The sequence below is a fragment of the Ornithorhynchus anatinus genome, chromosome 7 (assembly GCF_004115215.2).
Source record: "Ornithorhynchus anatinus isolate Pmale09 chromosome 7, mOrnAna1.pri.v4, whole genome shotgun sequence".
NCBI classification, from domain to species: Eukaryota; Metazoa; Chordata; class Mammalia; order Monotremata; family Ornithorhynchidae; genus Ornithorhynchus; species Ornithorhynchus anatinus.
The window spans coordinates 20421602-20439902 of record NC_041734.1 but is presented as its reverse complement, the minus strand read 5'-3'; the positions used below and the strand labels follow the sequence as shown (position 1 = coordinate 20439902).

Sequence of the window (18301 nt, the reverse complement as noted above, 5' to 3'; positions counted from 1 at the left end):
TAAGCGCTCAATAAATACGACTGAATGAGCGAACGAATTTTGGGAGCTTGCCGGATGGATTCTTTGGATGCCAAGGACGGCCTTGCACTGGGGAAGAGCAATGTGGGCTTGGCGCCGAAACTCCCTGACCCAGATTTCTACTCCCCTCACACACCGTTATCAAATAGCCATTTGCCACCCCTGGCAGCTCTCCAAAAATTAGAGTCCTAGAAGAATCGTGTTCTTGGAAGCATCACTACAGCCTCTGAAAACCCTCAACGCTCGGGCCAACCTCCTAATTTTCACCCCGAGGTCCTAGCTCCGTCACTTGTCTGCTGTGCGACCCTGGGCAAATCACTACCCTGCTCTGTGTATCGGTTACCTCATTTGTAAAATGGGGGTCAAGAATGCCAGCCCCATGACGGCTGTGGACCGTGCCCACCCTTGTATCTACCCCGGTGCTTAGTACAGTGCCTGGCATGCAGTAAGTGCTTACATACCATAAAAAGAAAAGAGAAGGATGCACTCACGACAAAGGATAGAGAGATCCGAACAACCCATACAAACACTGTCAGCCAGCCAAAAGAGTTCACCAAGAGCAAATCTGACAGCTGGACAAAAAAAGGTTCTGAATTACTTTGCCTTTTTGAAGGTGCATCTCTTCCAAGAGGCCTTCCCTGACTAAGCCCTCCTTTCCTCTTCTCCCGTTCCCTTCTGCGTCACCCTGACTTTTTCTCTTTATTTATCCACACTCCCAGCCCCACAGCACTTAGGTCCGTATCTGTCATTCAATTATTTATATTAATGTCTGTCTCCCTCAGCCGCTCCTTGCCAGCTGAGAATGTGTCTGTTATATTGTCCTCTCCCAAACACTTAGTACGGTGCTCTGCACACAGTAAGTGCTCAATAAACATGACTGAACGAACTTGTGTTTCTTTTGAATCACTGACAGTATACGCCAGAGGGCTCCCCTAACACATCGGCCATTTATTAATTCTTTGCGTAACTGATATTTTTAGTTCCTGGAAGCGATAGCAGAGTTAGTCAAGGGGAGAGGGAAACCCGAGAGGGAAGTTAAGGATTTCAGCTACTGGTGCACTACATCACAGAGAGGTGTAAGGAGCTGCGCTTACTCAAGTCTGTCAGCTCTGCTGCCCCAGAGCTATTCAAGTCTGTCAGCCCTGCTGTCCCCAAGCTATTTCGCTCCCTGGAGACAGATATAATCCAGAGGAGACTTGAGGACTACGCCAAATTGGCTCAAAGCCACCTAGAGTCCCTTAAAATACCAAGGATCCTCTTCTTTCCCCCAATGACAAATTATTTTGGGCAACATGAATTCAAGTCCAAAATCTAAATTTGAAGTTCACGGGATGGAAAAAAAAATTAAGCATCAAAGAGTAAGAAAGGCAAAATTATACTCATACTTGATATCAGGTGGCCCGCAACACATTTTATAAAAAAGTTATATAAATCTGGACCTCAAGAAAGGGGCAATATGTTTTTAATAATGGGAATCAAAATACACTGCATTATGTTAAAACTACAGTTTTATGAGAAAATATTAACTCACCAAATGTGTATTCCTTAGCTTGAGAATTGACCAACTTTGGCTAAAATCTACTGTGAAACCACTTTAAATTGCTAAGGGCATAAATTGACAAAAATGATGGGAATATATTACCCCACGTGGGGATTTTAAAGGGTCTGTTTTCCTACTGAGGTAATGGCATTTAAGAAAACCCCAGGATTAGCTGGAAGAGAAGGATGGAGGGAAACAGCATAGTTTACTGGAAAGAGCACGGACCTGGAAATCAGAGGACCTGGGGTCTAATCCCAGCTCTGCCACTTGTGTGCTGTGTGACCTTGGGCAAGTCACTTAACTGCCCTGTGGCTCAGTTTCCTCACCTATAAAATGGGGATTTAATCCTATTTTCTCCTGCTTAGACAGTGAGCCCTCTGTGGGACAGGGACCGTGGCTGACATTAATCTGCATCTACCACAGCGCTCAGTATAGTGCTCGGCACATAGTGAGCACCTATATATCATAATTATTAATTACCATCGAAAAGCTGCTTGCCACACGTAATGTATCATCAACACTCTGTAGGGCTGCCAGTCCGGTAATGGGTAAATTCAGGGAACGAGACCTCCCGTGATGTCTTTAGGCGGCATAAAAGCATTTAACACCAACAGCAGACCTGGACGAAAAAATCTGTGGTTGTCCTAAAGTTTATCAAGACTTTGCAGTCATTCCGCCTCCGGGCTGGTTGATAGGAATTGGAAGGGCTTTCCCAGTTATTTCCCCATCAAGCATGAAGAAAATAGGGCTAGGTCTTTGATCCTTTCTCCTCAGACTGAGTAGCATCTAAAGTCCTTGATTCATTCGGTCAGGGGTAGCTCTGAGTGTGGCTGATACGGGAGGACTCACATTTAAAACGACAAGTGCCAACGGGAATAAATGGATCCTCAGAACCAGCAATGGACTGTGGATTGGCACAGTCTTAAGAAGCCTGAGATGGTGAACCAGGCTGTACCTATGCTGAACCAAAGATCTCCAGAGGCATCTCATGCTTGAGGCCTTTGTTTTAGGGCATTTGTCAAGGGCTTACTATGTTCCAGTCCCTGTACTAAGCGCTGGGGTAGATACAAGCTAATCATGTTGTACCGAGGGGCTCACAGTCAATCTTCCTTCCCTAAGCCCTCCTTTCCTCTTCTCTCCCTCCCTTCTGCGTTGCCCTGACTTTCTCCCTTTATTCATCTCCCCTCCCAGCCCCATACCACTCGTGTAAATATCTGTCATTTATTTATTTTTATTAATGTCTGTCTCCCTCTCTAGACTGTAAGCTTGTTGTGGGCAGGGAACGTGTCTATTTATTGTTATATTGTACTCTCCCAAGCATTCACTGCAGTGCTTTGCACATGGTAAACACCCAATAAATACAAATGGATAAGCAGCACGGCTCAGTGGAAAGAGCCTGGGCTTGGGAGTCTGAGGTCATGGGTTCGAATCCCAGCTCCGCCACTTGTCAGCTGTGTGACTGTGGACAAGTCACTTAACTTCTCTGTGACTCAGTTACCTCATCTGTAAAATGGGGATTAAGACTATGAGCCTCACATGGGACAACCTGATTACCCTGTATCTACCTAGCGCTTAGAACAGTGCTCCGCACATAGTAAGCACTTAACAAATACCAACATTATTAAATGGATGAATGAATGAACTAATTAATCCCCATTTTACAGAAGAAGTAACATGAACGGATAGGTTATAGGGGTTGTGGTAGGAAATCAGTGAGTAAATCAGTAAATCTTATCGTAATAAGGGAGATAGGGTGACTCAGTGGTTTAAAGCCAAGGGTAAGGGGTTTGATGCAGAGGTGGACAGGGAACTCCTGGAGGATCTTGAGTGAAGAAACGTGGACTGAAAATTATTTTAGAAAAATAATCCGGGCAGCAGAATAAAGTATGGACCAGTCAGGAGAGAAACCGCACTCTCAAAGGTAACCAACCTAAGAGACCCTACTCTATTCCAATCCTCCTCGACCTCTCGACTTCTTTCGACACTATAGACCATCCCCTTCTCCTAGAAGTACAATTCAACCTCGGCTTCGCTGACGCTGTCCTCTCCTGGTTCTACTCCTATCTCTCTGGCCGCTCATTCTCAGTCTCCCTCCCTTAGGGGACTCATTTAGCCCTCCTACCTTCTCCGTCCTGATGACTGCAAAATCTAAGAGTGGCCTAGTGGAGACAACACGGGGCCCGGGAGTCTAATCACGGCTATGCCACCAGGACTGCCTGTTGGGTGACCTCGGGCGAGTCACTTCACTTCTGTGGGTCTTGGTTCCCTCACCTGCAAAATAGGGATTCAACTTCTCTTCTCCCTCTGCCTTCGGCTGTGAGGTCCACTAGGGTCAGGGCTGCGGCCGACCCAACGATCTTCTCTCTACTCTAGTGCTTAGTGCAGGGCTCAGTACATAGTAAGTGTTTAACAAGCAACGATATTTATCCCGATCGTCACCCTAAAATCCTCAAGCTTTGGCCTTGAGGAAGAAAGCAATCGCACTCAATCTTCTGGCTAATGCAAGTCACTAGATTTAGCAGTGGAAGAAAGAGGATGAGTGGGGGGAGTGTGAGAGTGCTGAAAGAAACAGACGGAAAAACAACGTGGGAGGGGAAGGAGCGAGGATTTGGAGAGGAGAGGTGAGACGTGTTTGCTTTCTAAAATCCAAGCTCCCGCCTTAGGAGAGTCTCCTGAAGTCTGGCTTCTTGCAAAAAATGCCCTGTCTTGAAACTTGACTTAACAACTTAAAGACTTAATAAGCCTCAAAACCATAATAATGGCACTTGTTGAGCGCTTACTACATGCCAAGCACTGTTCTGAGCACTGGAGTAGATACAAATTAATCTGGTTGGATTAATCTGGTCTCTGTACCAGATGGGGCCCACACTGTCAGTCCCATTTTACGGATGAGGGAACAGGCCCAGAGAAGTGAAGCCACTTGCCTAAGGTCACGCAGTAGACATGCGGAGCCGGAATTAGAACCCAGGTCCTTCTGACTCCCAGGCCCGTGCACTATTCACTATGCCATGCTGCTCCTCATCTGCTAAATGGGAATTGGACACCTGCTCTCCCTCCTAAACTGCAAGCATGTCTTAGGACAAGGACTGTGGCAAAACCTGACTGTACTGGATCAGTACAGTGCCTGGCACGTAATAAGTACTGAATAAATGCCGCAGTTATGAGACTGTGTCCCATCTGATTAACTTGCATGTACCCCAGCGCTTAGAACCGTGCTTGGTACAAATAAGCACCATAATAAGTTAATTATGGAAACTTTCCGGGGCAGATTATTCCATCTTCGTTTCTCCGATTGCCTTGATTTTGGCCATTCTTCTTCTATTTGACACCCCCGACTAGGTGGTTCGACTGAAATCGAATAGTGTTTGCACCCTGCCGGGAATTCAAACAGAGTAAGACCTTGGAAATCTGTTCAAGACTGAACCCATTTTCAATATCTCAGGCTCTCCTACAACTTTTATCAATGCTGTCCTGTGATACGTAGCGCCTATCCATATCTATCTCTACCTCCAACAGCTCTCCCTCTGCAACAGCCTCTCCTTCCTCATACTTGAAAGAAAGTTTGCATTTGCGTCCCTCAGTAAATTCTAAGCTCCTTGAGGATGGGGATCACACCTTCTACCTCTTCTGTGCTCCCTGCAGCTCTCAGCACAGTGTTCAGCACACGGTAGACAGTCAGTAAAGACCATGGGTTTACTGACCTAGGGGCAAAAGTAAACTAGGATCTGACCAGAAGATACCACTTTCTATATATGGATGACCTCTGGATTGGATCTCTAATGCTCCGGATGACAACGCAGTTTGGTATTTAACTTTTCCCACGAGGAAGAATTTATAAGCTTTGCCCGCTTTATAAGATGGACCCCGAACCTCAGTGAACACGGCTTCTGAATTACCTTCCATTTAATTAGTTTTTAAGAAGAATATTACATTCCAGGAATTGGTTTGGTTTTCAGGCATGGGAACTGCCGGATGCTTTCTAACCTTCAAATTACTCAACTGCATCTGTTACCCAATTTTGCGAATTTAAGTCAGGGTATCAGACTGTGGGCTCTACTCATGTGCATTACAGAAAGCAACCCAGAAAATACTCTTCTGCCCAACCTTTTGTAGGTGACTTTTCCCACCCCCAACAACATAACTGGAATTTAGGATCGCAGGCTATCAGAGGGTAAGCCACATGGCTCGCTGGAAATGGGTTTCATTTAAAATGTAGTTGGAATAGGATACTTCCAAGCACTCAGTACGGTGCTCTGCACATAGTAAGTGCTCGATTAATACGACTGACAGGATACTATGCATGTTTTATCCAAGAGAGGACAGAGAAGAGGAGCAGCATTCTATCGTGCAATAGGAATGAATAATAACGGTCTCTGTTGAGCACTTGTGTCAGGTACTACGCTACATGCAGGGGTAGATTCATTCATTCATTCATTCAATCCATTCAATCTCATTTACTGAGCACTTACTCTGTGCAGAGCACTGTACTAAGCACTTGGAAAACACAATTCGGCAACAGAGACAATCCCTGCCCACATCGGACTTACACTCTAGAGGAGAGAACAGATATTAATATAAATAAATTACAGATATGTATTTAAGTGCTGTGGAGTCGGGATGGGGGAATGAATAAAAGAAACTGAGGCCTAGCAAAGTGAAGTGATTTGCCCAAGGTCACGCAGCAGACGAGCAGTGGAGCCGGACCCAGGTCCTCGGACTTCCAGGCCCGATCGGCAGCACGCCGCCAGGGGTAGAGCACGGGGTCTCTAGACCCCGATCATTCTCGGTCTCCTACGCTGGAGCCTCCTCCCCCTCCCATCCTTTAACTGTTGGAGTTCCTCAAGGGTCAGTTCTTGGCCCTCTTCTGTTCTCCATTTACACTCACTCCCTCGGTGAACTCATCCGCTCTCACAGCTTTGACTACCATCTCTACGCAGATGACACGCAGATCTACATCTCCGCCCCTGTCCTCTCCCCCTCCCTTCAGGCTCGCATCTCCTCCCGCCTCCGGGACGTCTCCACCTGGATGTCGGCCCGCCACCTAAAACTCAACATGAGCAAGACTGAGCTCCTCATCTTCCCTCCCAAGCCCGGTCCGCTCCCAGACTTCTCCATCACCGTGGATGGCACGACCATCCTTCCCGTCCCGCAGGCCCGCAATCTCGGTGTCATCCTTGACTCGTCCCTCTCGTTCACCCCACACATCCTATCCGTTACCAAGACCTGCCGGTTTCACCTCTACAATATCGCCAAGATCCGCCCTTTCCTCTCCACCCAAACGGCTACCTTACTATTACGGGCTCTCGTTATATCCCGGCTAGACTACTGTGTCAGCCTTCTCTCTGACCTCCCTTCCTCCTCTCTCGCCCCGCTCCGGTCTATTCTTCACTCCGCTGCCCGGCTCATCTTCCTGCAGAAACGATCTGGGCATGTCACTCCCCTTCTTAAACAACTCCAGTGGTTGCCTGTCGACCTCCGCTCCAAACAAAAACTCCTCACTCTAGGCTTCAAGGCTCTCCATCACCTTGCCCCTTCCTACCTCTCCTCCCTTCTCTCTTTCTACCGCCCACCCCGCACGCTCCGCTCCTCTGCCGCCCACCTCCTCGCCGTCCCTCGGTCTCGCCTATCCCGCCGTTGACCCCTGGGTCACGTCCTCCCGCGGTCCTGGAACGCCCTCCCTCCTCACCTCCGCCAAACTGATTCTCTTTCCCTCTTCAAAACCTTACTTAAAAATCACCTCCTCCAAGAGGCCTTCCCAGACTGAGCTCCTCTTCCCCCTCTACTCCCTCTGCCATCCCCCCTTTACCTCTCCGCAGCTAAAGCCTCATTTTCCCCTTTTCCCTCTGCTCCTCCACCTCTCCCTTCCCATCCCCACAGCACTGTACCCGTCCGCTCAACTGTATATATTTTCGTTACCCTATTTATTTTGTTAATGAATTGTACATCGCCTTGATTCTATTTAGTTGCCATTGTTATACTCATCCCAGTCCCCAGACGGCACTTCTGTAAATACTCTTACGCTCCACCATCTGGCCTATGTGTAATCTATTTTAACGGCTATCTCCCCCTGGAGGGTGTATGCTCTTCATGGCCATGGATCCTGTCTACCAGCTCTGTTGTACTGTCCTTTCCCAAGCGCCTGGCACAGTGCGCCACCCACAGTCAGCTCTCATTATCTGGTCCTTTGACTGACAGCCATCCTTCAGACGAAATCGAATTTCCCAGACCTGATTTTGGTGGCCGCATCGAGACCAAAATGCCTCTTCTCCTTATCCCGAAACAAGCACGCGACGGCACACCTAAGCCAATGGCGATTCGGAGGAAGGGCCGACCCTGGTCTCTGGTACTGACTCTCAGGCTAGTTGCCCCGATGTTAAGAACCCACAGTTTTCCTTACTCCTAACGCCGCCGAAGAGCTCGGGCTGAGAGCCTAGGAGATCCGGCGAACACAAGCTATTTCGGGTCTTCCTTTCTGAAAAGTCCCCGGCAGGCTACATCAGCCAGAAGAAGTGGGCTGTGGGCACTGGTTTTCCTCTTAGGAACACGTGAACCTGGGTTCTTTGGCACAGTTTCTTGGCAGTGAAATCAAACCTCCTTTGTTCTCGGAAATCCGTGCGACCTGCCTCAGGTCTTTCTACAGTTCAGTTCTGGAATGGAGCTTGTTCAACAGTCCCATGAGATTGAACTGTCATCGCAGGGTAAGGAGAATAGAGAGCCTCTTTTCAGCAGGGGTTAACCGGGAGCCCGGCTAAGCTACGCCCAAATCCCCCTCGGTATCATCTACAAGCCTGTCCTGCATAGGACTTTCCCCGAGAAGCAGCGTGGCCTAATGGAAAGAGCCCGGGCCTGGGAGTCAGAGGACCCGGGTTTTAATCAAGGGCTCGGCCACTTGCCTGCTGGGTGACCCTGGGAAAGTCACTTAACCTCCCTGGGCTTCAGTTTCCTCATCTGCAAAAATGGGGATTGAGTCCTTATCCCTTCTATTTAGATTCTGAGGCCCATGGGAGACAGGGACTGGGTCCAAACAGATAATCTCGTATCTATCCCAGTGTTTAGAATAGTGCTTGGCACACAATAAGTGCTTAAATACCATAACTAATAATCATCATCATCATCACCCCGGGTCTGCCACTTGCCTATGTGATCTTGGGCAAGTCGCTGACCTTCTCTGACCTCAGTTCCTTCATCTGGAAAATGGGGACTCATTCATTCAATCCTATTTCCTGAGCACTTACTGGGTGAAAAACACTGTACTAAGCACTTGGGAGATTACAATACGATATCTGTTCTTCCTCCTACTAAGAGTGAGCCCTAAGAGGGGCAGGGCTTATGTGTACGTCGATTATGCTGTGTCCCAGCATTTAGTAGAGTGCTTAATAAATATCACCATTATTATTATTTACATTATTATCAGAAGCAAGAGAGAGACAAAAAGAAGAGACATTTCAATTCAGGCCCTGGAAGGGTCTCTCTCTCTCTCTCTCTCTTTTTCATTCTGGGGTCTTGGAAAAATCAAGTGGCTTTTAAGTTTAGGGTCACACCTCAGCCTTTCATCAGTGTATGTGATGCTGATCTCAGAATATGCCTGAAGTCTGAATATAGCTATGTTACCCATGTACGAAGCTCAGGAAGATAGAGCATATGCCTAAGACTAAGCTGGTCTCTAGACTGTAAGATGCTTGTGGACAGGAAATGTGTCTGTCTATTATCATAGTGTACTCTCCCGAACGCTTAGTACAGTGCTCTGAACAGAGTAAGTGCTTGGTAAACACAACTGAATGCATGAATGAATGTGTTTCATTGGGTAGGACTGTTAACTCTTCTCCTGTTTACACCAGCTTCCTTGATTTTGAAAGGAGCAATTCACCCACCTATTATATCGAACTCTTAATACCGAGAGGGCAAGACATCGAGATTAGCAAAGTTTCAGGCGGGTCACAAGCTTCAATATTTTATCTCTGTATTGTATATGGTTCTTGGAAATACTAGTAGACTATTCAAACCTCAAGAGATCTGTTTCAATCATCCCGCTTTCTTTGAAAAAATAGTCTCCTAAGAAAATTAAAGCATGCTTATCAGCCCCTAAACCATAATCATCCCTAATTAATATTATTAAAAAGCACTTGGTTTTCAGGAATGAAACAGTGACAAACAAAAATCAACTGGATGATTTGACGATACTGAGCAACAGCTTATGCCTGAATTTCAACAGTGAGCAGCTCTTAAAATATTTTATAATAAAAATATTGGTTTTACCTTTGGTTGTATCACACTCTTTTATCATTTTGAGAAAGGTGGAAATCTCTTCATCAAGTCTCTGTTGGCACGCCTGTGCATTCTGGAAATAAAATCAGAGTAAAGAACACTGAAAAATGAAGTCTTTTGCACGCACTGAACCTTAATGGTTCCAATCAGTAATTTCACTTGGTTTCGGTCTTAAAATGACTCAAAGGATTTTCATGCAGAAAGGGCCAATTTAAACACCAATTGCTAGATTTCCATACCGGAAGGAAAAGAGGGTTAGAACATTAAAAATCTTGTGATTTATGCTCAGCCTTTCCACTTCCTAGAAGTGATTTACATATGAAAGTGGTTTCGAGTCTCTAAACTGTCCCCTACCCATTCATAAAATTAGTAACCTTGGCCTTTATTAAGCCGTTACTTGGTGCAAAGCACCATGCTAATAACTGGGACACATACGAGAGAATCAGATCGGACAGGGTACCTGGCCTCCATGGAGTTGAGAGAGTCTAAGAGGGAGGGAGAACACGAATCACAGTCTCGTCTACAGATGAGGCTTAGAGAAGTCAAGTAACTTGCCCAAGGTCACCCACCAGTCAAGTAGCAAAGCTGGGATTAGAACCTGGGTCCCTTGCCTTCCGGTCCTACACTCTGAGGCGGATTGAGCAGGGAGGCAGAGCAATGACTTCTCCATGATGCGCGGAATGGAAAAACCCAACAAGTCGGACAGTTGCTGGAAACCGTGGAGAGAAAGGAAGCGGGTGCTAACGTCAACTGCAAAAGTAGAGTTCACTCATTCGATCCTATTTATTGAGCACTTACTGTGTGCAGAGCACTGTTCAAAGTGCTCAGGAGAGCACAATCTAACAATAAACAGATTCCCCGCCCACAACAAGCTTACAGTCTAGAGTTCTTTCTTGCGGACACGCCCAATGTTTCTGGCTTTCACTGTCGGTGGCATCCTCCCTCGATGGATGTAATGTCATTTGGGTGAGGTAGTCATCCTCCAGCACTATCTGGGCTTGTCTTCATGGCCTTCCCTTTCCAGGAAGGGATTCCCCCTCTCCTTCCGAGAGCCCACAAGGAGTTTATGGTCCCCCTGAATACGTGTAGCATGGATTCCATGCCTAGTCCCCCTTTAGACTGTAAGTTCATGGTGGGCAGGGAACAGGTCTACCAATTCTATTTCGTCCTCTTCCGAGCACTTAGTACAGGGCTCTGCGCATGTAAGCGCTCAATAAATGTGACTGATTGTTTCCGGCACGGCGATTCCAAAGTATGGCAATGCCCTTCTAAACATTAAACGTCATTTCATATTCCGAGCGTCGGTAAACCATCAGCAGATTTCAGCTGAAAAATCTGAGAATCAATAAACAGTTTTTAGCGAGTGCTTCCCGAGTGCAGAGTAGTCGGTTAATCATATTTATTATGTGCTTACTGTGTGCAGAGCACTGTACTAAGCGCTTGGGACTGTACGATATAACAAGCTCGTTGTGGGCCTGGAATGAGTCTGTTTGCCATTTGGGCGTACTCGGCCAAGCGCTTACTATAGTGCTTTGCACACAGTAAGCGCTCAATAAATGCAATTGATTTTACTAAACTGACACATTCCCTGCCTGTATCGAACTTACGGTCTAGAGATTTGTACTAAATGCTTGGAAGAGTAAAATAACAATGTTGGTATTTGTTAAGCGCTATGTGCCAAGCACTGTTCTAAGCGCTGGGGTAGACACAGGGGAATCAGGTTGTCCCATGTGGGGCTCACAGTCTTAATCCCCATTTTACAGATGAGGTAACTGAGGCACCGAGAAGTTATAATTCAGTAAGTAGGCATGATCCCGACCTTCGAGGAGTAAGTGACAGACAAAAATCGCAGAATGGGAGAAGAAGTATAAAGATAAGCGCTTTGCATATGGTAAGCGCTCAACAAATGCGACTGAATGAATATGTATATAAAGTGCAACGGTGGTGGAGTGGGTCCATGGGTAATGCAGACATGCTTAAGTGATAGCTGTGGGGTTATGCAGTAGGGAGATAAGAAATGAATCAAGGAAGGCCTCCAGGAGGAGATGTGATTTCAGGAGAACCTCGAAGATGGGGGAGTGTAGAGGTCTGCCGGATGGGAAGGGAAGGGGAGGGAGTGCGGGAAAGAAGGGAAGGCATGAGCAAGGGGTCGACAGAAAGAGAGAGGCAAACACGGCAGAGTGTGTAGGCTGGCTAGAGAGGGGCAAGATGGGGTGTGGTGAGGGGGGAACGAGAAGTCGGGAAAAGAGAATCAACTCTTCCTCTCAGCCCTCACCTAAGTGGCCCGATAAGGAAAATTCCCATGCCAGGAGGAATTTTAAAAGAGGAAGAATAGAGATTTCATCCTCTTGGCCAGTGGACTAGCTACCTTCTAGAACTCCTTCTCTCGATGCAAAAACCAGAGTTCCCTTTTCCATCAGAGACTTGCTAGAATCACGTTTTCTCTCTGGCGTATTCACGAGAGGTCCCAGATTGAACTCGACTGCACCACCAGTTCACTGGGCAAACTGTTTTAGTCTTGAAATAACTCGGAAATGAGCACACTCGTTTCGCTATAAAGAAGAGTGACAAGATCAAGCCCATGTGGGTCTGCTGACAATCTCAAAAATGGGAATTAATTCCTAGTTCAGGCTTTTTGGAATCCTGACAATATTGCTACTATTCCTTGTGCACCAACTCCATTGGATTGTATTCTCCCAGGCCCTTAGTACAGTATCCTATATAGAGTCAGTGCTCAATAAATACCATTGGTTGTTCGATTCTACACCATTTGATCAAATGCAGGCTAATGTTCCCACCATAACCAGAAGTCTGCAGCGGAGAAATTACCGATTTCCAGCTGGACCCAAGATGAGCCCAAGGTGACGTTAGCCAATCAGCTGGGTCCACTGGCTATAGTACATCAGTGCTATTCATTAAGGACTCACTTTGCGTGGATTGTAAGCTCATTGTGGGCAAGGAATGTGCCTGTTTATTGTTGTACTGCCCTCTCCCAAGCTCTTAGTACAGTGCTCTGCCCACAGTAAATGCTCAATAAATATGAATTAGTACTACTACTACTACTAACTATGGTATTTATTAAGCGTTATGGGTCAAGCACTGTTCAAAGCACTGGGGTAGACACAAGCTAATCAGATTGGACACAGTCCCTGTCCTACACGGGGCTCGCAGTCTTCACTCCCATTATACTGTTGAGAGAACTGAGGCCCAGAGAAGTAAAGTGATTTGCCCAAGGTCTCCCAGCAGATGAGTGGCAGAGCCAGGATTAGATCCCACATCCTCTGACTCCCAGGCCTGTGCTCTTTCCCTTAGATCATGCTGCTTGTCAGTACAAATCACTGTACTGAGTGTTTGGAAGAGTATTCATTCAATAGTATTTTATTCAATAGTATTTATTGAGCGCTTACTATGTGCACAGCACTGTACTAAGCGCTTGGAATGAACAAGTCGGCAACAGATAGAGACAGTCCCTGCCATTTGACGGGCTTACAGTCTAATCGGGGGAGACGGACAGACGAGAACAATGGCAATAAATAGAGTCAAGGGGAAGAACATCTCGTAAAAACAATGGCAACTAAATAGAATCAAGGTGATGTATAATTCATTAACAAAATAAATAGGGTAATGGAAATATATACAGTTGAGCGGACGAGTACAGTGCTGTGGGGATGCGAAGGGAGAGGTGGAGGAGCAGAGGGAAAAGGGGAAAAAGAGGGTTTAGCTGCGGAGAGGTAAAGGGGGGGTGGCAGAGGGAGTAGAGGGAGAAGAGGAGCTCGGTCTCGGAAGGCCTCTTGGAGGAGGTGAGTTTTAAGTAGGGTTTTGAAGAGGGGAAGAGTATGATACAACAGGGGAGTACAATACAACAGGGTTGGTAGACATGTTCCCTGCCCACAGGAAGCTTACAGTCTAAAGGGGGAAGACCAATATTTATATAAGTAAATAATGGCTACGTAAACTATGGGTGGGGAAGGGAGAACTGGGTATGTGCCGTTGATAATAATAGTGACGGTATTTTTTAAGCGCTTACTATGTTCCAAGCACTGTTCTAAGCACCGGGGGTAGATACCTTGTGCTGACTCACAGGCTTAGTCCCCCTTTTCCAGATGAGGGAACGGAGGCCCAGAGAAGTGAAGTGACTCACCAAGGTCACACAGCAGAGCGGAGGTGCAGTAGTGGACAGAACCCACTGTCCACTAGAGAAGCAGCGTGGCTCAGTGGAAAGAGCACGGGCTTTGGAGTCAGGGCTCATGAGTTCGAATCCCAGCTCTGTCACTTGTCGGCTGTGTGACTGTGGGCAAGTCACTTAACTTCTCGGTGCCTCATTTCCCTCATCTGTAAAATGGGGATTAAGACTGTGAGCCCCACGTGGGACAACCTGATTCCCCTGTGTCTACCCCAGCGCTTAGAACAGTGCTCGGCACATAGTAAGCGCTTAATAAATACCAACATTATTATTAACCCAGGCCTGGGAGTCAGAAGGACCTGGGTTCTAATCCCAGCTCCGCCACTTGTCTGCTGTGTGACCTTGGGCAAGTCACTTCACTTCTCCGGGCCTCAGTTCCCTCATCTGGAAAATGGGGATTGAGAATGTGAGCCCCACGGGAGACAGGACTGTGTCCAACCTGATTAGCTTGTACCTCCCCCAGCACTTAATACGGTGCCTGGCACAGGGTAAGGGTTAACAAATACCTACATTAGTATTATTACCATTATGCTCGATGGGTTTCAGTCAGTCGTGTTTGTTGAGTGCTGACTGCGTGCAGAACCCGGTACTAAGCGCTTGGGAGAGCACAACATAACCGAGTTGGTAGACACGTTCCCTGCCCGCGAGGAGCTTACAGTCCAGAGATGGCCTTCTCTGCTGCTTGCCTGCTCTGCTGCTTGCCTGCTATGTGACTTTGGGTAAGTCATTTCATTCCTCTGTACCTCAGTTTCCTCATCTGTACAATGGGGATTCAATTCCCGTTCTCCCTCCTACTTATATGGGGAGCCCCACATGGGACAGGGACTGCGTCCTATCTGCTTCCCTCTAGCCTGTAAGCTCGTTGTAGGCAGGGAGCGGGTCTGCGACTCTGTTGTACTGATCTTTCCCAAGCGCTTCGTAGAGCACCTAGTACCCCACGCTGGCCCACAGAATCTACCCTCAAGCAGGATTCCCCTGGCTCAATCAGGGAGTCCTCTCCTGTCAGACGGATGGCTTCATCTGATTCCTTCAAGAGGGCACAGGTGAACATCAGCCTCTCCAATTTCACATCATAAAATGTTTAAGCCCTAATGAAGTCAGCTTAGCTCAGCGGCAGCCGAATTATTCATGCTGCCATGTTAGGGATGCCCCCAAAGGCCTTCTCGGAAAACAGGAAAAGAACAGCAATACGTTGACCCCTCAAACTGGAGCGCTTAACTCCGCCCGAAAGAGAACCAGACCGGGCAACTCTCCGGGCACTGAACGGCAACCAAAACATGACACCTTTCATCCGTCGATGCCTGAACCGAAGAGAGATATTTCTCAGTAATTTCTGCTACGCACCCATGTTTTAGCTTCTCATTTTCTCTCTCTGATGAAAGCAGATGGTTTCTTTGCCAAAATCTATACTCTGTGTGGGATATGAACTTTGAATGGACTGAGGCAATCACTATTGTTTGGCATGGAGTCATTCATTCGATTGTATTTATTGAGGATTCACTGTTTGCAAAGCACTGTACCTAGCACTTGGGAGCGTATGAGACAACAGCAGACATATTCCTGTCCACATTGAGCTCACAGTCTACAGGGGGAGACAGATGTTAATATAAACAAATATTTTATATACTGGATCTGTGACCTTAGGACATTACTATTATTCAACCTTCCAGCACTTATGTACATATCTATGAATTATTGAGCTTTATTAGCATCTGCCTCAAGGCTGTACGCTAGTTGTAGGCAGGGAACCTGCCGACCAACCCTGCCGCATTGTACTCTCCCAAGCAGTCGATACGGTGCTCAGCACACAGAAAGCTCTCAATTAAGTGCCACTGACTGATTCATTCATATACCCGACTGCCTTACATGCTCTAAGAAAGATTCACCGTTCAATCAGTGACTGGTTTGAAAAGATATTTACTAGGTCAGTTGCAGGGGATTCATCTGTCGTGCCTATTTTACACTGGATTCAGTGTTTGTGTTGCTCTAAAGCTGATGAATGGATTTAGGGAGAACAAGAATGGGGTTATTAGTGTAATAAGAGAGGTTCTTTAATCACTTCTCCCATTACCAACCCAATGGACAGATTATCACCGGGCAGGTGGATGTTCGTCCCATTCAGACCGTAAAATCTGCTTAGAGCGGACAGAAGAGAACGACTTCCTCATCCAGATCACCCTTTCACGGAGGATTCCCAACACATCTGTCAGCCGGTGTTGACCTATTTTGGTAGCTGCCCTCTTAAGAGATCTTCCTTACATCACCCGACGGGGGAAGAACTTACTTATTCGGGACTCAAGATCTCCCTCGTCCAGTTTCTGAATCTATGCTGCTCAGGGTTTTGAAAATACGTCTATTTTTAGGTGCATTTTGGACTCTGATCTGATGAGGTCATCTGTGTCAACCCATCAATCAGGCTGTGGTATTTATTGAGCGCTTACTGTCGGGAGACCACTGTACTAAGCGCTTGGGAGGAGACAGTATGATAGAGTCGGTAGCTGTGTTCAATCTTGACTGGATGAAAGGCTTCCCACAGTCTCACATCTGAAGTGCCTTGAGAGCACAATCAGTCGATCATATTTCTGCAGAACTTACTGTGTGCACAGCACTGTATTGAATGCTTGGGAGAGCACAATGCAGAGCATGGGCTTGGGAGTCAGAAGGCCATGGGTTCTAATCCCAGCTCTAATACTTATCTGCTGTGTGGCTTTGGGCAAGTCACTTCACTGCTCTGGGCCTCAATTACCTCATCTGTAAAATGGGGATCGAGACTGTGAGGCATTACATGGGACAGGGACTGTGTTCACTCTGACTTGTTAGCTCCAATCCGGCGCTCAGTACAGTGTCTGGCACTTAGTGCTTAACTAATTCCACAATTATTGTTAATAACTGTCAATTATTGCATTGAATTATTAATTGTTAACACATTCCCTGCCCACAACAAGATTACAGTCTAGAGGTGGGGATGCAGGGGGGAAAATGAGGACTTAGTTGGGAACGACATCATGGAGGGGATTTGATTCGAGAGGGGTTTTGAAGGTGAGGCGAGGGCGGGAGTGTTTGGTGTGAAGGGGGAGGGAAAGTTCAAGGCCCAAGGGAGGACGCGGGTGAGGGATCAAGGTCAAAGTAGAGAGAGCAGGTTGGCGTTAGAGAAGCGGAGTGTACGGACTGGATCGTTGTAGGAGTCAACGGGTCACGTCTGATAAGACACAGCCACAATCTCTTAGGCTTTCTCATCGCCCACCCTCTTAGATTAGATTTCTCCCACAGACTCCCTGGACAAAATGCTTTGATGATTTTATAAACCAAGTCCACTAGTCCTCAGTCCGACCGTAATGTGATCGATCCATCAACGGTATTTACTAAGCCCTTACTGTATGCAGCACGCTGTACTAAGCTCTTGGGAGAGTGTAACGTCAATCAATCAACGGTATTTACTGAGCGCTTACTGTATGCGGAGCACTGTACTAAGCGCTTGGGAGAGTAGAATACAACAGGCCTAGCAAACATGTTCCCTGCCCATAATGGCTTTACAGTCTAAATGGGGAGACAGACATGACTATAAACAATTTAAACTTTTATCATTTAACCCTAAGTGCCCTGGAGGTTATCGACTCATTTTCCTTCAGGTAAAAACCGGAGACCAAAGATGAGTTTCAACGTATTCGTCTTGCCTCGGTTGCTTTAGGGTCCAGACTTCTGATTCGCCATCCTTTCGTGGTTCACCAAGTTTGAATTCCCACGTGTACCAGATGCATTTTCCCAGAGCACGGCCCCCAAAACGCTCCGTTTCCTTTGAACGATTGTGAGCTTCCCCGGATCGATGAATCAATTAATGTGGGCACTGAAGACCCCAGTGGGTGGGGGAGGGGGGAATCTCAGAATACCGATTCACCGCTTTATCTCTTAAAAGGGCAGATTACAAGCGGTTTTAAATAACCAAAGATCTGGAGGTCCATCACTGGGGTTCTATTATTCACACGCAAAACCGGCCATGAGGTTATAGAAAGCCTCAGTCAAATGCTTCATGCCCCCTCTACTGGAGAAGGAGAGCAGACAGTTTCTTTTAGTTCAAGCAGCGATTATTCATTCGCTCAACCGTATTTATTGAGCGCTTACTGTGTGCAGAACGCTGAACTAAACGCTTGGAATGTACGATCGGCAAGAGACAATCCCTGCCCACCGACGGGCTCACAGTCTAAAAGGGGGAGACGGACGGCAAAACAAAACAAGCAGTCTGGCATCAATACCATCGCAATAAATAGAATCACAGATCATTAATAAAATAGAGTAAT

At 46.8% G+C, this 18301-nt stretch overlaps 1 protein-coding gene across 2 annotated transcripts in view; it reads right to left on the bottom strand.

The window, feature by feature from the left end:
- The window catches only part of OSBPL1A (oxysterol binding protein like 1A), a 140402-nt gene that overhangs the window by 100802 nt on the left and 21299 nt on the right, over positions 1-18301 (bottom strand). For both annotated transcript variants that reach the window (XM_029068555.2, XM_029068556.2), the window contains exon 13: positions 9815-9896. In XM_029068555.2, coding sequence (XP_028924388.1) covers positions 9815-9896 — 82 coding nt within the window. The remainder of the gene's footprint in view (positions 1-9814; positions 9897-18301) is intronic.